Here is a 24,009-nt window from a genome sequence, read left to right as displayed (position 1 = left end):
CCAGAAGGAACTTTCTGTCAAGAAGGCGAACCTGCAGGAAACCCTTGGGAAATTAGGATTTTAGTTCTTTCGAATTCTGTTTCTTTGTTTATTTGGACAAATTTGCCGCTATGGTGGCTATTTAAATAAAGTTTGTTCTGCTTCCCTTTCAAACAGCATCTCACTACTTTCATTTACCCTTGATGTAATAAACAAAACAAAATTTTGGAAGTAAAAACGAAACAACTTTAAAGCAAAAATGGATTCATAAAATAGACAAAGTCAGCCTTATTCTTTTTCTATCCCGGGGTCCGTCTGTACAGCTTGTGAATCCCACATGGTTGGGTAGAATTTCTTTAACCATTTGCCATTGATTGGGGCATTGTGAATAACTCCATCTCTGTCCTGCAACCTATATGCCCCCATTCCGAGGATCTGGTTAATCACAAAAGGACCTTCCCATGTAGGTGACCATTTTCCATAGCCAGCTATGTGTGCTCCAAGGGGCAGAATTGCCTTCCAGACTATCTCTCCCTCTTCAAAACTCTTATCTCTGACCCTTTTGTTGTATGCCCTTGACACAGCCTGTTTTCCTGCTAAGAGTTTGTTGAGGGTGTCAATCCTACTTGCATCCAATTCTTCTAATTCAAGTAGCATGGCTTGAGAGTAGTCTTCTCCTGTGAGACCGTGCTGGTGAGAAATTCTAAGAGACTGGACTGCTATCTCCATGGGCAGAATTGCATCATGGCCGTAGGTCAGAGCATAGGGGGTCATGCCAGTTGCTTCTCTTTTTGAAGTTCTGTATGCCCACAGAGTCTCTGATAACTTTTCATGCCATTGCTTTGGATTCTTCTCCAGCATCTTTCTGATGATATTGATAATCACCTTGTTACTTGATTCTGCCTGTCCATTAGCTTGAGCATAATAAGGGGTAGATTGAAGCAGTTTGAACTTGAATGTTTCTGCCATATCTAGCATATCCCTAGATATGAAAGAAGAACCCCTATCAGTTGTGATTGATTCTGGAATGCCGAATCTTTGTATGATCTGTTCTTCTATAAAGGTGATGATCTCTTGAGAAGTTGTGGTTTTGATTGGCTTGGCCTCTACCCATTTGGTGAAATAGTCTGTAGCAACAATGATAAAACAATGCTGCTGGCTGGCTGGATAGATTTTGCCAATGAGATCCATTGCCCATCCCCTAAAAGGCCATGGTTTTACCACTGGATTCATAGGGACAGAAGGAGCCTGCTGGATTGGGCCGTGCCTTTGACAAGCTTCACATCCCTTGGAATAGTTGATGCAATCCTTCAACATGGTTGGCCAGAAGTAGCCATACCTTCTAATTAACCAGCACATCTTTCTTCCTCCTTGGTGAGCCCCACAGATCCCTTCATGGGTTTCTCCCATGACTTTCATATATTCTGTCTTTCCGAGGCACCTTAATAGCACCTCATCCTTACTTTTTCGGACCAAATCTTCATTCCACATGAGGTAGTTTGTAGCCATGATTCTGACTCTTTTCTCAGAGGGCAGAGTGGGGATACTGCAAGTAAGTCATGATAGGCTCCCTCCAATCGTCTTTAGTGATTAAGGCAGAATTGACTTCTATCTCCATTCCTCTAGTCAGAACAGATGGTAGACTTTTTCTTCCTATCTTGATGATCCTTTGGACGCAGTCTTCGGGCATTTGTATGCCTGATGCTACCTGAGCCAGTTCATTGGCTGCAAAGTTCTCTTCCCTTGGGATGTGTTCCCAAGTAGCTTCTCTGAATTCTGTCAACAGATTTCTAGCTGCTACTAGATATACAGCCAAGGAAGGATTTAGACACTTGTATTCTCCAGCAATTTGTTTTAAGACAAGCATTGAATCTCCCAAGATTTCCACGGACTAGACTCCTAATTCCAACAACATCTCAAGCCCTATAATCAAAGCTTCATACTCGGCCCTGTTGTTGGTGCACTGGAAATCTAACTGGAAGGAATAGCAATGTCTGATCCCCAATGGTTCTTCCAGAACAATCCCGGCTCCTGAAGCCTTATCTGTCTTTGATCCATCAAAATATAGTTTCCAAGGTGTAAGATGAATCGAATAGATTGGATTGTTAAGGCAAACATGAGCCCTAGTTAGTAGATTTGCATTTGCTATGTCCAAAGAGTCCATGTTTTCAATTTCCTCTCCTGGGTGATCTGCTAGGAAGTCTGCCACAGCTTGCCCTTTGACAGCTTTCTGGGGGACATACCTGAGGGTGAATTCTGTCAAAGCCAAAGTCCATTTCCCAATTCTGCCTCTCAGCATTGGTCTTGTCAACATATATTTGATCAAGTCTGTCTTGGCGATGATATAGATAGTGTGTGGCAGCATATAATGTCTGAGTTTTACAGCAGTAAAATACAAGGCCAGACAAAGCCTTTCTATTGCGGAATACCTTCTCTCCACTTCTGTCAGTGTTCTGCTTAGATAGTAAACTGCCTGCTCCTTTCCTTCCTTGTTGTCATGGACTAGCAGACTTCCAATGGACACCTCTGATGCAGATACATAGAGTTTGAGTGGTCTGCCTCTCTTTGGTGGGGACAGAACTGGTGGATTTGAGAGGTAATCTTTTATTTCCTGGAAAGCCTGTTGGTGCTGTTCTTCCCACTTGAATGTTTGTTCCTGCTTTAGTCTTAACAAGGAAGAAAAGGGCTGAATCTTTCCTGCAGAATTAGATATGAATCTCCTTAGAAAATTGATTTTTCCTAGGAGACTCTGAAGTTCCTTTTTGTTCCGAGGTGGTAGGGCTTCCATGATGGACTTTGCTTTATTCTTGTCAACCTCTATGCCTCTCTGGTGAACCAAGAATCCTAAGAAATTTCCTGCCTGGACTCCAAAAACACATTTTTTGGGGTTCATTTTTAGCTTGTGCTGCCTCATTCTTAGGAATGCCTTCCTTAGACTTGATATGTGGTCTCCTTCCTCGGGAGACTTAATCACCACATCATCTATGTATACTTCTAAAGAATGTCCTATCATATCATGAAAAATGGAATTCATTGCCCTTTGATAGGTAGCACCCGCGTTTCTTAAACCGAAAGGCATTACAGTATATTCGAAAGCACCTATATGCCCTGGACACATGAAGGCTGTCTTGTGGATGTCTTGTTCTGCCATCATGATCTGGTTATAACCTGCATTGCCATCCATGAAAGATAGCATCTGGTTATGAGCAGCTCCGTCTATTAGCATGTCTGCCATTGGCATAGGATATTCGTCTTTGGGAGATGCTTCATTCAGATTTCTGTAATCCACACAGATTCTAACTGCCCCTGTTTTTCTTTTGAGAACAGGTACAATATTTGCTAACCAATCGGCATAGATGGCTGGCCTGATGAATCCTGCCTTGAGCAGCCTTTCTATCTCTTCTTTGACCTTTAGTTCTGTGTCCATAGACATTCTTCTTCTGGCCTGTTTAACTGGAAGGTAGCCATCTTTGATTGGCAGTTTGTGCTCTACTAACTGCCTGTCTAGTCCTGGCATCTCGTGATAATGCCAGGCAAAACAATCTCTGAACTCCTGCAAAAGTGCCATGAGTTCAGACTTGAGTGGTTCTTTTAAAAGTGTGCTGATGAAAGTAGGCCTTGGATCTTCTTCTGTCCCTAAGTTTATTTCTTGTAGAGGATCCTCCACTTCTGGCAGGGAGTCATCCAATGCTGCGGGTGCAAAATCTAATACTTCCTCCTGTAAAACTTCCTCTTCTTGTTCCTTTGCACTTTCGTGCGTGAATTCTGCCATATTGGTGGCTGGATTCTGTATGAAAAACTTCCTTTCTTCCCAGTATATCAACAATCTTTTTGTGATGGATCGGATTGTTGCAGCTCGATCCTTGTCCAGTTGATTGGGACTAATCATCAGAGTTCTTAGCGTAGAAAGGTCTATTCCAGTCCTCCAGAGAATTGGCTAGACCTTCTTCAATGAGCCTTTGGGCCGTGACACCATGGGGGCGGCCGTTCTGGTTGACTCCAAAGAAAGTAAAAGGACCGAGGTCGTCATGATAATACCTTGCTTCAAGACACATGGCAGAGGGTAGGAATGGCCGTGGATCGGCCTCTACAATCTCCATTTGGCCTTCATCATTCCATAGTGCTAACTGCTGGTGGAGGGTGGAAGGAACACAAAGGCTCTGGTGAATCCAATCCCTGCCAAGTAGTGCATTGTAAGTGGTGGAAGTGGTATCTATCACAAAGAATGCTATTTTCAATTCCTTGCTTCCAACTATGACATCTACGTCTAAGATGCCATGGATTTTTGTAATGCCCCCAGCAAAGTTGGTGACGGTCAAACGTGTTGGAATCAAATCCTTCTCTGTTCTGCCCATCTTGCTCAGCATTCTGTGGGGTAATAGATTAATGGCTGCACCTCCATCTATCATGATTTTGGAAATAGGAATGCCTCCGAGGTTTGCTGTTATAAACAAAGGCCTGAGGTGGTTTGCCATTTCTCTGGTTGGTTTGGGGAAACAAAACTGCTCCGCAGCTGGATTTTTGGCAGTTCCGCCTGTTCTGGCGTTGTCTGCCTGTTGCTCTGGCATCTCCTTTGTTTCCGCCAGTCTGCACTCAAAGCTTTCCTGAGAGAAAACATCTCCTTCCAAGGTGCTTTCTTGTCCCTCGGCGGCCCTGAATTTTTCTGGTAGGATGAACACCATGTTAACTCCCAAGTCACTCTGTAGTAAGTCTTCTAACTCTGCGCCAAAAGCCTCTGTTTCAGCATCCAATTCTTCCTCAAATTCCATCAGTTCTTCCCCGTATTCTTCGGTCCAATCATCTTGTTCTTCAGTTCCGAGGGGGTCATTCTGTCCTTCTGCAAATGTTCCATAGTCCAATTGTTCCTCTTCATATTCCTCCGTGGGGTCGTCTTCCCCTTGCTGCGGGGTAGCTCGGATTTGCCTTGTGCCTGCATGATGTTGGGATGACTACCTGATGACGAGGCTGGATGGACAGGAGATCTGGCGGAAAGTTCTGTCCCCAGTAGTTTTCTTGAGTGACAAGCTTTCTGTTCTGTCTGGGGAAGTGCTTCAGGATTCTTTCCTTTCCTGGCAGAATCGGTCTTTGATGTATCTGCGTGTTATTCTGGCTCTTAAGATATGTGCAGTATTGCCTCTGGATTCTTCTTCTCTGAGTTCTGGTTAACTCCAGAGTTGGTCTACCGCTTTTTCCTACGGAGTACCATCTGCCCTCTATGATCGTTGCCAAGGGCTTTTCGTTTCCGGGTGTCTTGATTGATATTTCCTTCCTGGGCTGCTCTGTTCTCCTTTCGCTGGGTTGTGTAGGCCTAAAACAGTTCTTCTGTCTTGTTTTGTCTCGGGATGAGGTTCCAATCCTATCGAAGACACTAGGTGTGGGCTGATTTTGCCTGTCTAGAACCACTTCTAGCTCTGTTTCACATTTGCACCTGCTACAGAGCACTACCCCAGCCGATATGGTGGCTCTTGGTCTCTGACTGGTTTCCCTTATGATTCTTCTGCTTCTGCTGCAACTAGCATCTGTCATTGGCTGAGTTTCCCTCTGTTCTGGCCAATTCAAGTTGACCATATTGACTTGTGGTTGAGGGAAAGGATCTGTCGTGACCGATGGAGGTTTTTCTGCCAGTTTCAACCTTCCTGCCGTTATTCCTTCTTGTATCACGTCCCTGAAAACGACACAACTATTGGTGGAATGGTTCCAAGAGTTGTGCCACCTGCAGTACTGTCTGCCCTTGAGTTCTTCCGGCTTGGGTATTCTGTGGGGCGTTTCTATTGCCTTCTGCAGCAGCATTTCATCGAACAAAGCATCAACCTTGGTTAAATCAAAAGAGTAAACCTTGTTCTGCATTGGCTTGTTGGGAACGAATCCTCCTGTGAATGGTGGGGGCTTTTGGTCTTTAGGTGGCTTTGTAAGGGCTTTGCAACTAATGGGATGTTTTAGTTTTGCCATTTCTGCCACTGAAACCTCTTTCTCTTCTGACTCTTCTGTATCTTCCTGTGATTCCACCCCAATCAGGTGGACTGAAGAAGAAGGGGTTTTGTAATAAGTACCTTTAGAGGAGTTCCTTCTCTGCTGTTCTTCCCTGAGTAATTCCTCATATTTGGATGCCTTATCAGCCAGTTCTGCCAGGTCCCCGAACAATATTCCATCGAACCTCTTCCTGAGAGAGATTTTAAGGGCGGCTTGGGCCATTTGGATGAAATGTCTCTCCTCCATGGGGATTCGGCACTTCATTTTGAGCTTCCTGAACCTGGCTATGAAGTCTTGGGCCGGTTCATCCTCGCTTTGTTTGAGGGAAGCTAGATCACTAATGGTGACTTCTGGCTGGATCCTGTAATAATAGTCATGGAAGACGTTTTCCATCTGTTCCCAAGTTTGCACAGAATTAGCTGGCAGGCTGGTATACCAGGTGAAAGCCTGTCCAGAGAGAGAATTGCCGAAAAGTCTTAATTTCAACAGAGGGTTGTTCTCAATAGCTATGCATTGGACGGAGAACCTGCCTATATGTTCAACTGAGGAAGCATGAGGATCCTCCCCGTTGAACAAGGTGAAGTTTGGTACTTTGAAACCTGGAGGCAATGGTATTTGATCGATGTAGGCTGGATATGGTTTTCTGTAAGTAGGCCTTTCTCCTCTTCTAGCCTCGGGTTCCATGATTTCCCTGATCATTCTCTGCAATGCCCCTATGTCATTCAAAGCGTTGACGGGGGGAAGATTTTGTCCCTGTTCTGGCTGGATGTAATCGATCCTGGGCTCCATTCTGTATGGTCTGAGTGGAGGTTCTTCTCTGTGCCCTTCCTGCTCTTCGATATCTAGGTGATTCCTCCAGTTTGCCCCTGGTCTATTCCTGTCCTGGTTAGCAAAAAGGTTATTCCCCCCTCTGCCTCTTCTCCCTCTTGCGGGTGGAGGGAATGGATTAGGGTCCATCCTTCTGGGTCTATATGGCAATACTGCTGGTGGTTCTGGCTGAAATGCCAAAGGTTGATCATGCTGGGCCACCAAGGGTGGAATGGGCTGAGGTTCTGGCTGGTTCTGCTGAACCAATGCAAGGTCATCTGGTCGGGCTGGGACCTCCTGCTCTTGATTAGGAGGGACTCCTTCCCTTGGGCCAGCCTGGATTTCCCTGTGATCTGGCAATCCAGCAACCTGTGCAACTAAAGGATTTTCCTGGTATGGCCATGCCAGTCCTGGCGGAGGACCGTAAGGGAGATCTAACTGCTGGACTACAGCGTCAGGGTTTGGGATTCTGGCCATGGCGATCTCTCGGTCTTTCCGGAACTGCCTGTTAACCTGCCACTGCATCATTGCTGTCATATTATTGAGAGTGTCTTGGTTCCTTTGGACCGTGACTTCTTGTCGGAGTATTGACTCCTGTATTTGATTCATCCTTCTGGAGTTAGTTCCAGAACGTCTACTTCCTGTGCTGCCGCGAGCTGATTGTCTAGCATCGCTTTCTTCTGACTCGGGACCTTCCCTGCGAGCCATTTGGTTTGCCTCCATATCTGGTGTGGATTCTAGCTAGAGCTTCCTGTATTTGTAAACCTGTGAACGGCTCTGTCAGAGTATGTATACTGAGAAGTCCCACTGGGCGTGCCAAATTGTTCACCCGTTTTCGCGTTTAGCTCCTGTGATGGAAGGGCGAAGTTCCCCACTGGCTTGGAGACCATGTATTGGTCAACAAGTCAGCTTTCTTTGGTGTGCGAGCGTGCCACTGCTAGCAACGTAAATTCTAGCAGACTTCTTTTAGAAAAGATAACTTGCGCCCCAAGTTACTGACTTCTAAAAACAAACGATTGTGAATTTGGGTGAGGAATATCTCCCAAGTAAGTTCTTTTCTTGCCTTAGACCGGTAAGGACTTTCACAATTTATCTCAGTATCAAACGGCTGTTCTGGCCAGAAGTGTTTGATAGAAGTGGACTGTTTCAGGCAGAACTGCCTTTTACAAGATAATAAATATACATATTTAACTCTAGACAAGTTAAAAGACTGTCGGAACTTCGTTTCCGCTTGAATGGAAGGTTCCGATATAGGCTGGACTGGACATATCTGGGTCGGTCCGCACTGCTTTGTGACTTCAAATGCTAGGCTGACCTGTAAATCGATACCAAAGTTGGATTTTGGCAGAGCTTTAAGTTTTCTTCACGCTTTGTGAGGCCTTTTGGATGGGCAGAACTGCAATTTCTCCTGCTTGAAAGGGACAGAAGTGGCTATTCTCGACGGTCTGATGAGCTGGGGATCGCACTACGAGAGTTGTTCTGCTTGAACAGGGCTCTTCCTGAGTTTTTCTGGGGTCTCCACGTTTGTAAAAACTCAAACTCTGCTTGTCTTGGCTTTTGCTGAACCAAATTTGTAACGAGGGATCTCGTTCTAGAAGACTTGTTTTCTAAGTCTGAACCTTGGAATTTTAGTGAGCCTTTGGCTTTTTCTTGTTGTTGTCTTTTTTGATTGATGAATTGAGTGTCCTTTTCTTTCTTTCCTACTTCTGTTTTTATAAGAGACCTTCTTTTGGAGGTGATTTTAAATTTTAATAATGGGCGGCAAGAAGATCTTTCAAAATGTAAAGCAAAGAAGATTTTATCAATTACGGTCAGATAGGCTCCCAGCAGTCACTTCCTATAGCAATCCCTTCCCTGGTTTCCTGGGCGGCTGTTTTTGTTTCAACCAACGCCACCGCTTGTGTGGGCTTTTTGTGGCGGTTTGGTTTTCTTCTGTATTTCCTGAATAATTCCTTGTTTCCCGCTCTAATTGAGAAGGCGTGACCTGTGAATCCTTTGGAAGATGGTGTATTGCTTTGGGGCAAAAAATCTCTGAATATAGGTGGGCTTTTTGATTTTCTGTTGGCAGTTTTCCAGAGACGTCCCTTCCCATAAAAACTCTAGTTGAAAATGCTGACTTTCTCACAGCTGAGGTAGCCACGTGGAAGTATTTTTTTTGGTTTCTTGGGCTTGAGTCTAAACAATATTTTTGTGGGCTGATCTTCAAAGGCCCAATATGACAGCTTTCTATGTTTTGGGTTTTTTGGGACTGGGCAAGTGACTCCACCATGGGCCTGTTTCTGGATCTCTTTGGTGTGTCAAATTTAGGCCCAAACACAAATTTACTTTGATTTGAATAAGCAGGGTCTCTGTGTAGTTATAGAAACATGAGAGCTTTTGGAAAGAATAAAGAAGATAACTCAGGGGACACAATTTTTATTTTCCATTTGCTTAAGAAGCAAACAACCATAAATTTCGTACTTTATGAGTATTTCATAGGTTTAAAATTTTCTTCTCTAAATTTTATATTTGGTTATCTATTCATAAAAAGAGCACCATTTGTATTTGTGTGTATATTTGTATCTTACTTGTTGAAACTGAAGTGAGTCTGTTCTTCTCATACAGGCTTATGCGGTTACAGCAATCATGAAAATATATGCCTTTGAAATTTCAGCTCAGAGAAAAGTGGATATCCTACCTGAGGTGCATATAATGAACTTTAATACTTTGACAACAATATCAATTTGCATACATTAATCGTCTGCATAGATTTGAACACCTTTCAATGGCAATCTTGCTTTTGTAGCATAATGTGGAATTTCAATTTATTTATTTTAATCTTGTCTTTATTATTTTTGGTTACCATTTTTTATTTTATTTTAGATTAAATAGGTCATATAGGATGATCCCATCTCTCTTTTCCTAAGAGATGGTTTGCTAATAGCGAGGTACAAACTAGTTTTCTGTAGCACAGTACTTGGCTATCAAGGTGCCATCTTCTAGAACTTTGCTGCTGTAGGGGTTGTTAAAGCCATGGAAGTTACTGTTTTACCCTCACTGGGCTAGGGTGATAAAAAATTGCTCCATGTTTGTTCAGTATAGTCCTAATTTTTGCATTTGTATCTGAGGTTGAATCAGTTGTTTTCCTATGAGTGGTTTTTTTCTTTTGGTTTCCTGCTAAAAATAATGCATTATGATTAGTAATTATGCTCATAATTATAAGTGTTATACTGGCATTTATGCCATTTTATTTTGCTTTCCCTGAGAGAAGATAAGATTTGTTAACTTGCAGATCTTTGACTGAAAATTAAGTTGAAAGATTGAAAGTTCAAATCTCACCTTACAGTTTGCACACTAGATTGAACAGGCATCCCTTTATAGATTAGCATCCGTCATGACTGGAATGAGTTTATTCTTCCCGAATGATGGAAATTGCATTGTATGTAAATATGCTTTTAGTAATGGGTTGAATTTCTCTAAAGAGCATAGCTAAATCTGAATAAGATGTTTAATCAAAAGATGTAATGATTAACATGGATTTTGATAGATGAGTGGCAGTGGAGAATTCTCCTAGTAGTTTGGGAAAAAAAGGACTTGAATTCTCCTACGTTCATTTAAGCTGCTGTTCAATTCACTCAAGGTGGAATGAGTGTGCTTGCTATTTTTGCTTTTTCACCTGTTCAGAGCTTAGCTTTAGGGTTTAGGGTTAAGTTTTCCTGTTTGGTGGGCCTTCAAATCATCCATTTAGTGCTTAGGGTATCGGGTTTAGCTCTCAGGTTATTGGCTACCATTCACAATAGTTAAACCATAAACTCTAAAGCGCTAACAAGCGATTCTACATCCTAAAGTAACAAATTGTTTTGAAACAAAAATTAAAGATGTAAAATGAAAACAGAAAGGAGACTTGAAAACAAAACAGACTGAGCAGCTGCTCAAGCCGCTTTCACAGAATTCAACATCAGCTCTAGCAGAATGACGTGTGCACTCTAGATCATCCGCTCTTGAATGGTTGACTATATGTATGTATGTATGCATGTACTTTCCTGATCTTTTTATGATTGAAGGCTTAGTCAGCAAGAAGTTGAATCAGAGTTGAAATGTTCTTTTAAGTGGTTGGTGGTGGGGCTCTTTTGAAATAGTTTCTATAAGAAAGAAACATAGTACAATTTTACTTTATACAATGGTTAATGCTAGTTAAGGGAGAAATGTGCTTGATAACGTTCAGATATTATGTGTAGGGTTTGTAATGTGCACGTAAAAATGTGTGCATGTGTGTGTCAATGATCAGTGGCCCTAGCTTTGAGGTCCAGAGCTCTATAGTTGCATGATGAATGTTTAATGCTTTTTTTAAGTTGAATTTTTTGGACACCATTATAATGTTGACATTCATCTAATCAATGATTAGCTATAATGTTGTCATTTTCATTTTGTTTTGGCCTGTCATGGAAGTATATATCGATTGATAAAAATCTTTCTTCCCTTGCAGTGTCAATCTTTGGTGGAAGAATTGTCAGCTTCTCACTCAACAGATCTGCAGCAGCGTGCATATGAATTGCAAGCTGTCATTAGCTTAGATGCTCCTGCAGTTGAGAGTATTATGCCGTCAGATGCAAGTTGTGAAGACATTGAGGTCATATTTAATTGCATTATCTACTCGTACCCTTTGTTTTTTTGCTTCTCCTTTAAAGTATTAAGAACTAAAGTAGTTCTGCATTTCTCTTTTCCTTGTTATTTGGTGGTTGTTGGCTTACTGTCTGAACCTCCTGTTTTCTAATGGTAAAGTCTAATGGTTGTTTAACCTTGTGATTCATTAAGTTTGGTGACCCTCTTAATGTTATATGCCAAACGATATACTGTAACTTTAATTTTCTCTGGTTTTTTTCTTTTTACAAAATGTATCTTTTGGAAAGCATTTGTTGAGATATATCAAATAGAATCCTTGATGAATATAAATTGGGTATAAGGAAAGTGAACTAATGTATGCCTCATTAAAAAATGTAATTGCCTTGTAAATTGTTCTAATAGGACGTACCACTTTTCCACGTCGTGATAATGTACTTTCTCATATGGATACATTATCTTTGATGCAACATAATTCAGTTTTTCAGATCATGATTGTGTTTGTGTTTCACAGATACGTTATTATGAATCATGACACAACATTAAATATTTTTAAAACTGTATAGATCCAGAAGAATATTTTCCAAAATAGAAATACTATGAAAAATGAACATGTATCCTAACTGACCGTGAATGCGGAAGGAATAGCTTTGCTTGCTTCCTTGTTAAATATGCCCTATCCGTACTACTTATGGGATGAAGTTTGAGAAAAAGTAAGGGCCCATATCTGACAATTGCAAGGGCATTAGTGATATTTTTTAAATACTGAACAGTCAGCCTCTATAAATAGGCTAGCAAATCAGTAAATGAGGGACTTTTTTTGGTCCAAAAGAAAAAGGCCATTGTAAATGTTGACTGAAAAATAATCTGACTAGATACCTTACTCTGTTTAAGTAGAAAGATGTCATGTATTGTTTGGTTAATGCTGTTCTTGACCTTCCGATATTTTATTTGGTAAATTTTGAAAATGTGCTATGAATGATATGTATACAGTTATCAACTGCACAGGTTTTAATAGGGTCAGCAAATTATTGCTTTCCCTTCTTTTATCATTCTCGTGTATGTATGCATGCATGGATCAATGTGAAGATAATAATCTTCAGGTCCCAATTGTGATAATGTCAGTTATCATTATTAAATTGTACATGAGTTTCTGAAGCCTTATTATTGCTTGACACTTAGTATGTATGCTCGTGCTGGAGGCACTAATTGTAGATTTCCTTGTAAAAAAAAAATAAAAATGCAAAGATTGCTTTATTGTAGTTTTGGCGCATATAAACATGATGATATAGATCTTGTGGTTTAGATCGAGAAAAATTCGGAATCAGTTTATGAATGATTAAAATTGCTTATTTGACCAACATGCATCTATTATACTGGCGAAACTTAATTTATGTAGCTGCCTTTGGTTGGTAATACCTGGATGTTAATCAAGTGATTCTAATTGGTATTACATGACATGCTTGAATTAGTTTCCCGACTTCTTCATCCCTGGTACCTGCATCTTATTTCTTCCCTTTAGTTATAAGTTGCTCTTTTCATGGATTTTGCAATTGTATTTCTCTAATATGCTTGAAAACCTTGATTTTGGATCATGCGGAAACCATTTATTTATCGATTTCTTGGATAAGATTATTTTGTGTAATATTAATATTCATCTTCTCTTGCAGATTGATAAAAGACTTTCATTCCTCAATGGCTATGTCCAGCAAGCACTAGAGAAAGGTGCTCAGCCCTATATTCCTGAGAATGAGCGCTCTGGAATGTTAAATATCAGCAACTTCAGTACCCAAGATCAGCATGAAGCTTTAACCCATGGTCTTAGGTTTGAGGCATATGAGCTTCCAAAGCCAGCAGTGCCATCCAGAATTCCTCCAGCTGCAGTTGCATCCTCAACCGAGCTTGTTCCAGTTCCTGAACCATCTTATGTTAGGGAGATCCGCCAGCCTGCATCATTGCCACCTGTTTCAGATGCAGGATCTTCGGAACTTAAGTTACGACTAGATGGTGTTCAAAGAAAATGGGGTAGGCCAACGTATTCCTCTCCAGCATTGTCAATCTCAAATTCCTCTAGTTCTAGTTCCCAGAAATCAGCGAATGGGGTCACACAAATAGATAGCGTGAGCACTTCAAATTCAAAAGCACGTGATACTTATGAGTCAAGGAGGCCTCAGGTTGAAATTTCTCCAGAAAAGCAGAAGCTTGCCAGTTCACTGTTTGGGGGATCATCAAAAACCGAGAGGAGGCCATCTTCTGCCAACCATAAGGTGTCTAAGGCGAATATCCATGCTTCAGAGAAGCCCCAGGTACCAAAGGCAGCAGCTGTACACACTGAAGTTAATCATGAACGTGCTCCAGACTTGCTCGATTTGGGTGACTCAACTAGTAGTACTGCTTCCACTGTAGATCCTTTCAAGCAGTTAGAAGGGCTTCTTGATCAAACTGAAGTTGCATTAACTGCAAATCATGGTGCAGCTGGTGCTGCTAAGACACCTGATATTATGGGATTATATACAGATACATCTCTCAGCGGGCTTAGTAGCAGTGTTGGCGACCCTTTGCCGACCAATAGGGATGAGTTTAATCTTGCATCTGAGTTATCAAATGCTACAAGAACTGCTCAAAGTGGGGTAACACAATTGAATAAGGGTCCTAACCCTAAAGATTCCTTGGAAAAGGATGCACTTGTAAGGCAGATGGGTGTGACCCCAACAAGTCAGAATCCCAACTTGTTTAAAGATTTGCTTGGCTAAAACTGTTCAGAATGGCAAACTTTCGATCGTGATTGTTCGAGATTGTTTGCTTTTTGGTATGTGCATGGTCTTTCAGTGTGGCTGGCTATATGATAGGAAATACAACTCAATTCAAACAAGTTTCAAGGCCACCATGCAGAGCTGTAAAGGCACCATACACCAAGAATGGTGGCAAAAATGAGGTATAGGCTTTTGTATTTGTTGGACAGTGGCTTATGTAGGAATATAACCAAGTTGGTGACGCTTGAATGTGTTGGTTTGAGCCATTTCAATGCGGAGCTTTTTCTTTGTGGCAATGTGGGCGGTTTTGCAGCGCTCCACAGACACATGGTTTTGCCTTGCATATTTGTCTACATTTACACTGCTGTGTGCCTCTCTCTTGTTATAATACGGCTGTATGAAGTGAATTTTTGTTTTTGTGTTGTAGGGACATTTATTCATGTTTGTCGTAAGTTTTACTTGGTGTCGGTTCACATTGTAAGTTGTAGTTATCTTTTTGACTATGAGATGCCCCTTGTTATTTTTGGTGGCTAAAATTGGACATTTGACATCTCCAGTAGCTATCCGGTCATGCAATGACAATGCGCTTTCGTGAACAAAGAAGTTATATAATTCTTGGCGTCTTTTTCTTAGTTTCTAAAGCCAAATTCTTTTGTGTAATGGAGCCATTGGAGATGTTAGCTCTACCAGGGCTGTTCAAACAGCAACTGGCATTCAAAGAACCACAATCTATTCACAAACTAGATAGGAGTTCGAAAACAACATAATATGCCAGCAACGTGAGTTGCAGGATTATCAAAAAATCTTTTCATTCCTAGATTGCTGCTCATCAAGCTTTTCATTCCTTGTCCTTGCAGGATTATCAAAAAATCTTGAACGACTATACCAGCAACGTGAGTTGCAGCAACTAGACATGATTTAGACATGCTAGGATTCTTGTACCTTGCCAATACCAGCAACATTACTAGTGTAATGAGACACAATCTTTCAAAGAAGTATTTTGGGCATATTTGGACGCCTGTTTACAATTAATGTATGATTTTCAACAAACCTTGATTGGAAATTATGAAATAGATAAATCTGTTACATTTCATCCCCAACGTACATCAATTCCAATGAATGAGACAGAAGAATCATAGACAAAGTATATGTGTGGAATGAAAGCATTAGATAAATCCGGCTTGCTGTTTTGTTCATCTGTGGATAAATGCTGGATGCATCAATTGAGAAGAAACGTATTGTCTTATGCAACTTAAAATGGAATCTCAGAAACTGCTGGTGCCTCAACACACCTCTTGATTACCAGACCATTGCCTGGAAATTTGGTTCGTTTCAACAGCTGAACCTGGAGCTTACATAAACCACTTTGGAACTTCATTGCCTGAAAATTTAATATCGAATGTAGAGCACTAAGAAAAAGGATTTAACCCAAAACAAAAAGAACAAAAATTCACACCCTGAAAACTACAACATATACCCCAGAGATGCACAGCAAAATATTGCTAAATTTGAATTGAACACAAAACGCAGATATATGACCAGAAAATGCAAAGATATCATTCAACATTTAATGGATTTACATACTTTGGCTCCTCGTTAAGATCAGTGTGCCTCCTCTTTGGGTGATCAGCCTCTCCTCTTTGAGCTTCATGATCACCGACGTCTGATAACCTAGGCCTCTTGCCAAGACCAGTCTCTGATGCTGACATCAGCAACTGGTGGCCTAATAGGTGGACCCCGCAGAGGATTTTAACGGGTGTGGCCGCGAATCTGAACTCAAATATAATTTGACACTTAACGTATTGCAATTGCGTCAGTTTCTCCCAACGTATTGCTCTGTTGTTCCTCAGATTCCATAATGGAATACAGCTAAGACCCACATTACTGTCCTCTATCCCCATACATATCCGCCGACCCGTTCTCCATTGATATGAACACTTGTCACTGCGGTGCATTCATTCCCACATACGTTTCCCTTATTAACAACACATATAGCCAATCTTAACGTCTCCCAATCTAAATTTGGAGGAATTTCAAAACAAACTTCACATCGAGCAGAGTATTCGTCTTTAACTAGTGTTGCATCTTTACAACAGCTGAACCACTTTGGTACTTCATCGCCTGGAAGATAAATTTCAAATTGAGGATGCGGAAGAGAAGATACCTACAATACAATTGGTTACAACAATCATCATCTTAACCATATAACATAGAGGGAGAGACAAAGAGAGACACAGAGAGAGAAGAGACAGAAACCTGATCCAGAATACTATTTTCTGCGATGTCATAGCCACGTAGGCTAACGCAATTCATCAAACTCACATACTTAACCTCCGATGATAGTGGCAGTTTTGGAAATTTTTCCAATGATGTGCAGTTATCCAGGGATACCCAACATACTCTTGGTGGAAGTACTTCTTGTGGAATTTCTCGAAGACTCTTGCAATCACGCAAGGTAAGATACTTCAAGCTCACAAATTTGCTAATGCATTCTGGAAGCGTGACAAAGTTGGCTCCAGATAGATTAAGAGATCGTAACTTGGTTGTCAATCTTCTTAGTGATTCCATCTTCACTTCTATTTCTGGGAAACTCTCAAGACTTGCACAACCCTTTAGGTCCAGTGTTTCTAAGGATTTCAATCTAAATCTTCTTCCAAACTTCGTAAGATTAACGCATCCATCAAGGAATCCAATAGAATCATCAAGCTCAGCCAAACTTGTACATTCACTTCGAAACAAGTACTTTATGTTCGGGATTCCGGATAAGTCTGGGATTTTTTCTAAGGATTGACAACCGCGCAAATTCATATATGTCAGGTTTGGCAATCTAAGTGTTGTTGCGAACCTCATAAGCTTAACGCATCCCATAAGATCCAAATCAACAAGTTTATCAAGGAATCCAACAGAATCATCAAGCTCAACCAAACTTGTACAATCACTTAGAAACAAGTACTTTATGTTCGGGATTCCGGATAAGTCTGGGATCTTTTCTAAGAATTGACAACCACGCAAATTCATACGTGTCAGGTTTGGCAATCTAAGTGTTGTTGCGAACCTCATAAGCTTAACGCATCCCTCAAGATCCAAATCAACAAGTTTATCAAGGAATCCAACAGAATCATCAAGCTCAACCAAACTTGTACAGTCACTTAGAAACAAGTACTTTATGTTCGGGATTCCGGATAAGTCTGGGATCTTTTCTAAGAATTGACAACCACGCAAATTCATACATGTCAGGTTTGGCAATCTAAGTGTTGTTGCGAACCTCATAAGCTTAACGCATCCCTCAAGATCCAAATCAACAAGTTTATCAAGGAATCCAACAGAATCATCAAGCTCAACCAAACTTGTACAGTCACTTATAAACAAGTACTCTATGTTCGGGATTCCGGATAAGTCTGGGATTTTTTCTAAGAATTGACAACCACGCAAATTCATATCTATCAGGTTTGGCAATCTAAGTGTTGTTGCGAACCTCATAAGCTTAACGCATCCCTCAAGATCCAAAACAACAAGTTTATCAAGGAATCCAACAGAATCATCAAGCTCAACCAAACTTGTACAGTCACTTATAAACAAGTACTCTATGTTTGGGATTCCGGATAAGTCTGGGATTTTTTCTAAGAATTGACAACCACGCAAATTCATATCTATCAGGTTTGGCAATCTAAGTGTTGTTGCGAACCTCATAAGCTTAACGCATCCCGCAAGATCCAAAACAACAAGTTTATCAAGGAATCCAACAGAATCATCAAGCTCAACCAAACTTGTACAGTCACTTAGAAACAAGTACTTTATGTTTGGGATTCCGGATAAGTCTGGGATTTTTTCTAAGAATTGACAACCACGCAAATTCATACAAGTCAGGTTTGGCGAATACTGTGAGACAAGAACACAAAAACAGGAAATAATTAATCACACGCTTCAAAAGACAAAAACTTAGAAAACAAATTTCGTGTTTTTCCTTTTGAAACTAACAACTCTATTTGAAATTATATATAATAGATGAAAATAATTTCAAATACATACCTTAAATCGCTCCAATTGTCTGATATGACTGCCAGGCATTTTGAACTCAACAAGACGATTTCCTTGAAAATTGGGTGGCAAGGATTGTAACTGACAACTAGGACAATCAATAATTCTTAACGCGTTGGGCAGATAGTTAATGTGCCCACACAGAGATGCATTATGGCTTATGAAAATTTGAAGATTCACCATCTTACGGAAGCATTCTGGATTCAAAGTTATCTCAGCTGGTTCTGGAAGCTTCACCATGATGCCTTTAATATTTCTTGTTCCCTAAGATGGAAAAGCATTAATTAGGAAACGAACTCATTGCACAAACCAAAATGCAAGCACATTTTGTTAAGAAAATTAAGGTAACCTCAGGTATTCTTTCTTGTCAAATTGAATATAATAACATATGTGATACTTACTGTACAATCCGTTAGAACTTGTATGACATCCTCGTAAAACCACAATCTACTACGCTGGCCAGGATCATCGGGGGATTCTTTGTGAACTATTTCCTTGCCCAGGTTTGCTAGCAAGTCGTGCATTAAAATGTCACCCCCTTCAATAGTTATCAATGCCTTATCAACGAATTCTTCAATGACTTTTGGGGGTACTATTTGTAGCACATAGTCCTTAAGTCTACCCTTGAAGAAACATGCAATGTCGAGAAAATATCCTTTTGCCCGATGATCCAAGGCGTCATAACTTTTTTGAAGTATTCTTTCAATATGCGTATAAGGTTCTCCTTCGTAATCATCTAATATAACTTGCCAACTTGGTATATCTATACCCCGAAGATGAGCACCTAAAATTGTTAGAGCTAGTGGAAGGCCATCAGCAATTGCTATTGCACGTTGTGCGAGTTCCAAATAATCTTCTGGAGGTTCACTTCTTCGGAATGCATGCCAACTGAAAAGCTCAAGAGCTTGGTTGTAATATTCTAACTTCTTCACCTCGTAAAACTCAATTTTACGGTTGTCTAGCAATCTCCTATTTTTTGTAGTAATGATTACTCTACTACCCTCACCAAACCAATCATCTCCAGCCAATTTTTCTAACTGCTCCAAGTGGTCCACATCGTCAAGAATTAATAGAATCTTTTTATGCCTCAGCCGTTTTTTTATAACACCGATTCCTTCATCAACACTCTGAATTTTCCAATTTTTGCCTAGAATCTTATCAAGAAGAGTCTGCTGTAGCTGGATTAAGCTTCCTTCTCTAACATTTTCCAAGAAACATCTTCCTTCAAACTCATAGGCAATTGCATTCCATATAGCTTTTGCAATTGTTGTCTTGCCTATTCCAGATGTCCCCCATATCCCAACCATGCGACGACCATTCCCACCAACATCTAAAAGCCTTTCCACATCTTCTACACGAGATTCAATTCCAACTGGGTGTGCAGCCACATGCCAAGATTGGACGCTTAAGATTCCCTTAACGATTCCCTTAACGATGTCGTTGATAAATGTAGCTTCATACCTGCCAGTTTAACCAAATTTGACACATTTAAATATCCAACCACGCAAAAGAACACAACATACTGAAGAGATTAATAGTTGTTTAACCACAAACCTAATGTTATGTATCATTTATACTTGTATGCCTTTCGAAGAGATTAATATATATGGATTTGGAACTTTCTCCTTACAGCTATCGAAAAAACAAAAGTACCCAAGAAAATAAATCTTCTCCCTACAGTTGTATATTTTTTCAAAAGAATACTTTTCTTTAATGAGTAGCAATTAAATGTAACCAAAGTAAAAAAGAAAAAGAAATTAACTTAACTTGAAAAAGATAGATAACCCTGAAATATAGAAAAATAATGTCCTACAGCTATCGAAAATATAAAAATACACAAAAAATTAAATAAAGATCTTCTCCCTACAATTTAATATTTTTACAAAAGGATACTTTTCTTTAATAATGAGTAACAATTAAATGTGTAACAAATAGTAATGAGAAAGAAGAGAGAAAAAAATTAAACATGAAAATGATAAAGATAGAAATATACATACTTTTCATCCTTGAAAGTATGTCCGGACAAATTTGCTGCTTGTCTAAGAGCTTCCCTCCATATGAGCACTTTCTCCTTGTCATTCTTGAATTTCCTTTTAATAAGTTCTTCAAATGCGTCACCAAATTTACTTTCTTGGTTTCGCACATGAGATGGATCCACCTTGTAAAAAATGGGCAAGACTACTTGTTGCTTTGATTGTTTACATTGAAGGATCTTGACAAGTTCATCCAAGCACCACCTCGAAGATGCATAGTTTTCAGAGAATACAATGACAGAAATTCTTGATTCTTCAATTGCTTTGACAAGGGCTGGCGGTATTTCTTCTCCTCTTACAAGCTCTCGATCAATGAAGGTGTAGATGCCCTTATCACACAACGCCTTGTACAAATGATCTGTAAAATTGGTGCGTGTATCCTCACCTCTAAAACTCAAAAACACATCATATGTCCATGATGAATCAGGAGCGAAAGAAGAAGAAGAAGGAGAAGAAGAGACTGGTTGAGTGGTCGTAGGGGGCAGATCTGAAGGAAGTTGAGGTTCCACCCCAGAATCAATTGGCAATGGGGAACTCCCCATAAGCCTGAATAAGGATTTTAAGGAGAACATTGAAGAATTGAAGAAGCAGAGAGAATCTTATCTGATTTTGTATTGATTTTCTTTCTTAATAAAACGATACAGTAAGAACAAAGCTTATATGCATGACAAATAGCTTAAGGCTTAAACAAACTCACGTGCTCTCCATGAGTGAAAGAAGAAGAAGAAGAAGGAGAAGAAGAGACTGGTTGAGTGGTCATAGATAGGAGGCAGACAAAAGTAAAGAGAAGCTCAAAGAATTGGGTATGGCAGCGGCGCTCTGGATAGATTTATGAGGGCTTGACGAAGCAGTTTCCTACCACCTTCCATGCGGACGTGATTAAGTTAAAGGTGTGAGGAACTTTCGTTTCAACTTCAAGTCAACAAACGCTGAATTTTCTTTTCATACTGAAGGTGTAAGGAACCTTCAAGGCAACTTCTGTTTGGCCCAGATGTGTTTTCTTTCAATACATGATGGAACATCTACTTTTTGACTAAGGCCTCTTCACTATTATTAAGGCTGCTTTGTTTCTCTTTTTCTTTCAGTACATGGTAAAATGTATTCTCTCTCCGAAACGGGGCTTTTGGTGTTAAAATTTTTTGGGAAATAGCCCAAAATGCCACCAATTTTTTAATTGTAATTGAAAATACCACCCTTTTTTAAAAAATTTGGAACTATTACCTATAAATATAAAATTATTGTACCCTTATTGCTGATTTTTCACAAGTTCAGAAATTTGTTCTGTTTTCTTAGCTCACACAGCTCTTTCTCTCTGGCACAACTCTCTTTCTCTTTGGTAGCTGTCTATCACAGCTCTCTGGGTCTGTCTTGGCTCTCTCTATCTTGGCTCTCTCTCTCTCTCTAGCACAACTCTCTGTCTCTCTCTTTGCTCTCTTTCTCATAGCGCAGCCGTTTCTCTCTGTAGCTTCGTTATCTCTTTCTCCCCTATTCGATCTGTTGCTCTCTGTAGCTTCGTTATCTCTTTCTCCCCTATTCGATCTGTTGGTCTCTGTTTGGAATCGCGAACCCTTCCCTTTAGCTATGTCTTCTGAATAGCTGCTTGCAACCTTGAAGCTCTAGTGGATTGCCGACCCCGAAAAGGTAGTGTTGATGGTTATTTTGTTAATATCAGGGGGATTATGTGAAATGAGTTATAGTTTGATTGTTTGGGTTTGTGTTAAATTCGTTTTGGCTTTAATGTCTTTGGGTTAGGTTTTGTTGAATATTCATGCTCATTCATCTGGGTTTGTACCAATTCCATTTAGATTGGTCTGGATATGTGAATCTTGAAACTTGGGATTTTCCATTTGATGTAGTAGATCTGTATAGTGTGATTCTGATGTGTTACTAGTGTACTGTGGTTGTGTTCCTCTTATTTTACAGTCGTATTGCTGTTATATTGCTATTATAGTGCCTCTATATTGCTCCTATATTGCATTATATTGTGGTTATATTGCTATTGTATTGTATGTTTATTGTGGTTATATTATTGTGTTAATGAAATGTTGTTTTGTCATGGTCAGAAATGGAGACAATTGTTATTCTCGTGTGCTACAATGGAAAATGGGTCACCTCGAAGAAGATGTGCAAATACGAAGGGGGTGACTCAAAAGGCTTAATAGTTCCACGGACCATCAAATTTGCTGAACTGTTGGACCGTGTGCATCAGATTGGTAATACAAACATCAGGGAAGACAAGATTTGCTTAAAATTCTCAGTTTTGGTGGCCTCGAATGAGTGGAAGCACATAAAGATTGAGGACGATGATGATGTCAATTTTTTTTATGAAGTACAATTTCGAGGTAACACCTTCAAAACTAGCTCCCTTACTCGTGAGTATAGAAGATAAAGGACTGACAAATGATGTAGTTCATAGTATGCATATCACGACAGATAGTAGTCGGATGGGTCATTCTTCAGTTGCCATTGTTGAAAGCAATGAAGTAACTTGGAATAATACAAATGTCACTGATTTGGGAGGTGAAGTAGGGACAGATTTTATGGATATGATTGATTTTAGCGAGGTGGAGGAGATGCATGGTGGTGATAATGGTACTGAAAGAAATGAAGGGTCAGTGTACTCTGCCCCTCCTAATTTGGGGTGCTTGAACACAGCTGCCCAGTTGCCAAAAATGCGTTTAGGAGGAGAATCTGAACCCACTCGTCAACATTATTGGAGTCAAATGGGTGAAAAAAATCGGTATAATGCAGTCGGTGTAAAAGATGAAGAAGCATATTTGGACAGCGGGTTTTCACGAAGCGATTGGAATCCGAAAATTACAGTTGGGCAAATTTTCTCTAGTAAGAAAACATTGTTGACGGAGTTACGGTTGACGGCATTAAGAGGCCACTTTGAATTTAAGGTGCAATTCTCTTGCACTAAGAGGTTGCTTGTGGTTTGTTGTCAACGTCCATGCCCATGGCGGGTCCGAGCATCGAGAATTGGAGAATACAGCTTCATGATTGTGAGGTGTACAACTGTCCATGAATGTGATTTGAGGTTTGTAAGTGACAAGCATCGTCAAGCAACCTCAGCACTTGTAGCCAGTTCACTTAAAAGGAAGTTGAAGGATTGTCGGACAATATACACACCAAGTGACATTATGAGAGATGTGAAACACAACTTTGGTTGCACCATCCATTATTCGAAAGCTTGGAAAGCAAGGGAGTTAGCTCTATTGTCCATTAGAGGATCAGCGGAGGAGGCATATTATATCCTTCCAGCTTATTGCTATGAATTGGAGCGTATGAATCCCGGCACAAAAACAGACATCCGAACTGATGAGAACAATCACTTTGTGTATTTATTTATGGCGGTTGGCGCATGTATTAGAGGGTTCCGTTCTTCCATGCGGCCAGTGATAGCCGCGGATGCCACTCATTTAAAATCCAAGTACAAGGGTGTTATGTTTGTAGCAAATGCATTCGATGGTAATCGAAATATATATCCTCTTGCTTTTGGGATCGGGAATTTGGAGACGGATGCATCATGGCATTGGTTTTTCACTAAACTTCATGAAGCCATTGGTGAGTGTCCCAATCTTGTTATTATTTCTGATCGCAATGTTAGCATAGAGAATGTGTGGAACAAAATTTTTCCAACTGCACAACATGGCATATGCTTTTATCATATGAAGGGGAACATGAAACGCACTTTCAAGTTGAAAAAGCGTGATCACATACTTATGCACTTTGAGAAGGCTGCGAAATCTTATTCCATTGCTGAATTTGATTGTCATTTTTGCAAGATCAAGCGAAAGGAACATGTTGCTCAATATCTTGAAGAGGCA

General features: G+C 40.3%; 4 protein-coding genes across 6 annotated transcripts; 2 read left to right on the top strand and 2 right to left on the bottom strand.

Moving 5' to 3' along the window:
* Positions 1-267: 267 nt before the first annotated feature.
* On the bottom strand, positions 268-1,296 carry LOC117613380 (protein NYNRIN-like). Its single transcript, XM_034341989.1, has one exon. The coding sequence runs from the start codon at positions 1,294-1,296 to the stop codon at positions 268-270; it is 1,029 nt and encodes a 342-aa protein (XP_034197880.1).
* Positions 1,297-9,342: 8,046 nt separating this feature from the next.
* Positions 9,343-14,720, top strand: LOC117613384 (AP-4 complex subunit epsilon-like). Its single transcript, XM_034341995.1, has 3 exons — positions 9,343-9,438; positions 11,222-11,365; positions 13,026-14,720. The coding sequence occupies exons 1-3, from the start codon at positions 9,382-9,384 to the stop codon at positions 14,106-14,108; spliced, it is 1,284 nt and encodes a 427-aa protein (XP_034197886.1). The 5' UTR covers positions 9,343-9,381; the 3' UTR covers positions 14,109-14,720.
* A 324-nt stretch (positions 14,721-15,044) lies between these two features.
* LOC117613383 (disease resistance protein RPV1-like) lies at positions 15,045-21,134 on the bottom strand. 3 transcript variants are annotated; one of them, XM_034341992.1, is made up of 8 exons: positions 20,903-21,134; positions 20,144-20,627; positions 18,548-19,607; positions 18,138-18,410; positions 17,394-17,987; positions 16,365-16,787; positions 15,693-16,272; positions 15,045-15,489 (listed from the first exon to the last, which is right to left on the bottom strand). In XM_034341992.1, exons 1-7 carry the CDS (start codon positions 20,937-20,939, stop codon positions 16,000-16,002), a joined length of 3,144 nt encoding a protein of 1,047 aa, XP_034197883.1. In that variant the 5' UTR covers positions 20,940-21,134; the 3' UTR covers positions 15,045-15,489; positions 15,693-15,999. The 3 variants fall into 3 exon arrangements, with proteins under 3 accessions (XP_034197883.1, XP_034197882.1, XP_034197884.1); XM_034341991.1 differs by having other exon boundaries at positions 20,144-21,134; XM_034341993.1 differs by lacking the exon at positions 15,045-15,489 and having other exon boundaries at positions 16,072-16,229; positions 20,144-21,134.
* A 1,717-nt stretch (positions 21,135-22,851) lies between these two features.
* Positions 22,852-23,985, top strand: LOC117613381 (the record flags this gene model as incomplete). The annotated part of the gene is made up of 1 exon (XM_034341990.1): positions 22,852-23,985. A coding segment is annotated over exon 1 (1,134 nt), but the record flags the coding sequence as incomplete, so codon positions are not given.
* Positions 23,986-24,009: the final 24 nt, after the last annotated feature.

Source organism: Prunus dulcis, unplaced genomic scaffold (assembly GCF_902201215.1).
Source record: "Prunus dulcis unplaced genomic scaffold, ALMONDv2, whole genome shotgun sequence".
Lineage (NCBI taxonomy): Eukaryota > Viridiplantae > Streptophyta > Magnoliopsida > Rosales > Rosaceae > Prunus > Prunus dulcis.
This window is presented reverse-complemented; position numbering and strand designations above follow the sequence as displayed.

Excerpts from the sequence above, each read along its gene's own strand:
- LOC117613380 (XM_034341989.1), bottom strand. The coding sequence starts at position 1,296 with ATGTTGAAGGATTGCATCAACTATTCCAAGGGATGTGAAGCTTGTCAA.
- LOC117613384 (XM_034341995.1), top strand. The coding sequence starts at position 9,382 with ATGAAAATATATGCCTTTGAAATTTCAGCTCAGAGAAAAGTGGATATC. Across the intron at positions 9,439-11,221 it reads AAGTGGATATCCTACCTGAG|TGTCAATCTTTGGTGGAAGA; the intron begins GTGCATATAATG and ends CTTCCCTTGCAG. Across the intron at positions 11,366-13,025 it reads CAAGTTGTGAAGACATTGAG|ATTGATAAAAGACTTTCATT; the intron begins GTCATATTTAAT and ends CTTCTCTTGCAG.
- LOC117613383 (XM_034341991.1), bottom strand. The coding sequence starts at position 20,751 with ATGTTCTCCTTAAAATCCTTATTCAGGCTTATGGGGAGTTCCCCATTG. Across the intron at positions 18,411-18,547 it reads AAGTTCTAACGGATTGTACA|GGAACAAGAAATATTAAAGG; the intron begins GTAAGTATCACA and ends TTTCCATCTTAG. Across the intron at positions 17,988-18,137 it reads GACAATTGGAGCGATTTAAG|TATTCGCCAAACCTGACTTG; the intron begins GTATGTATTTGA and ends CTTGTCTCACAG.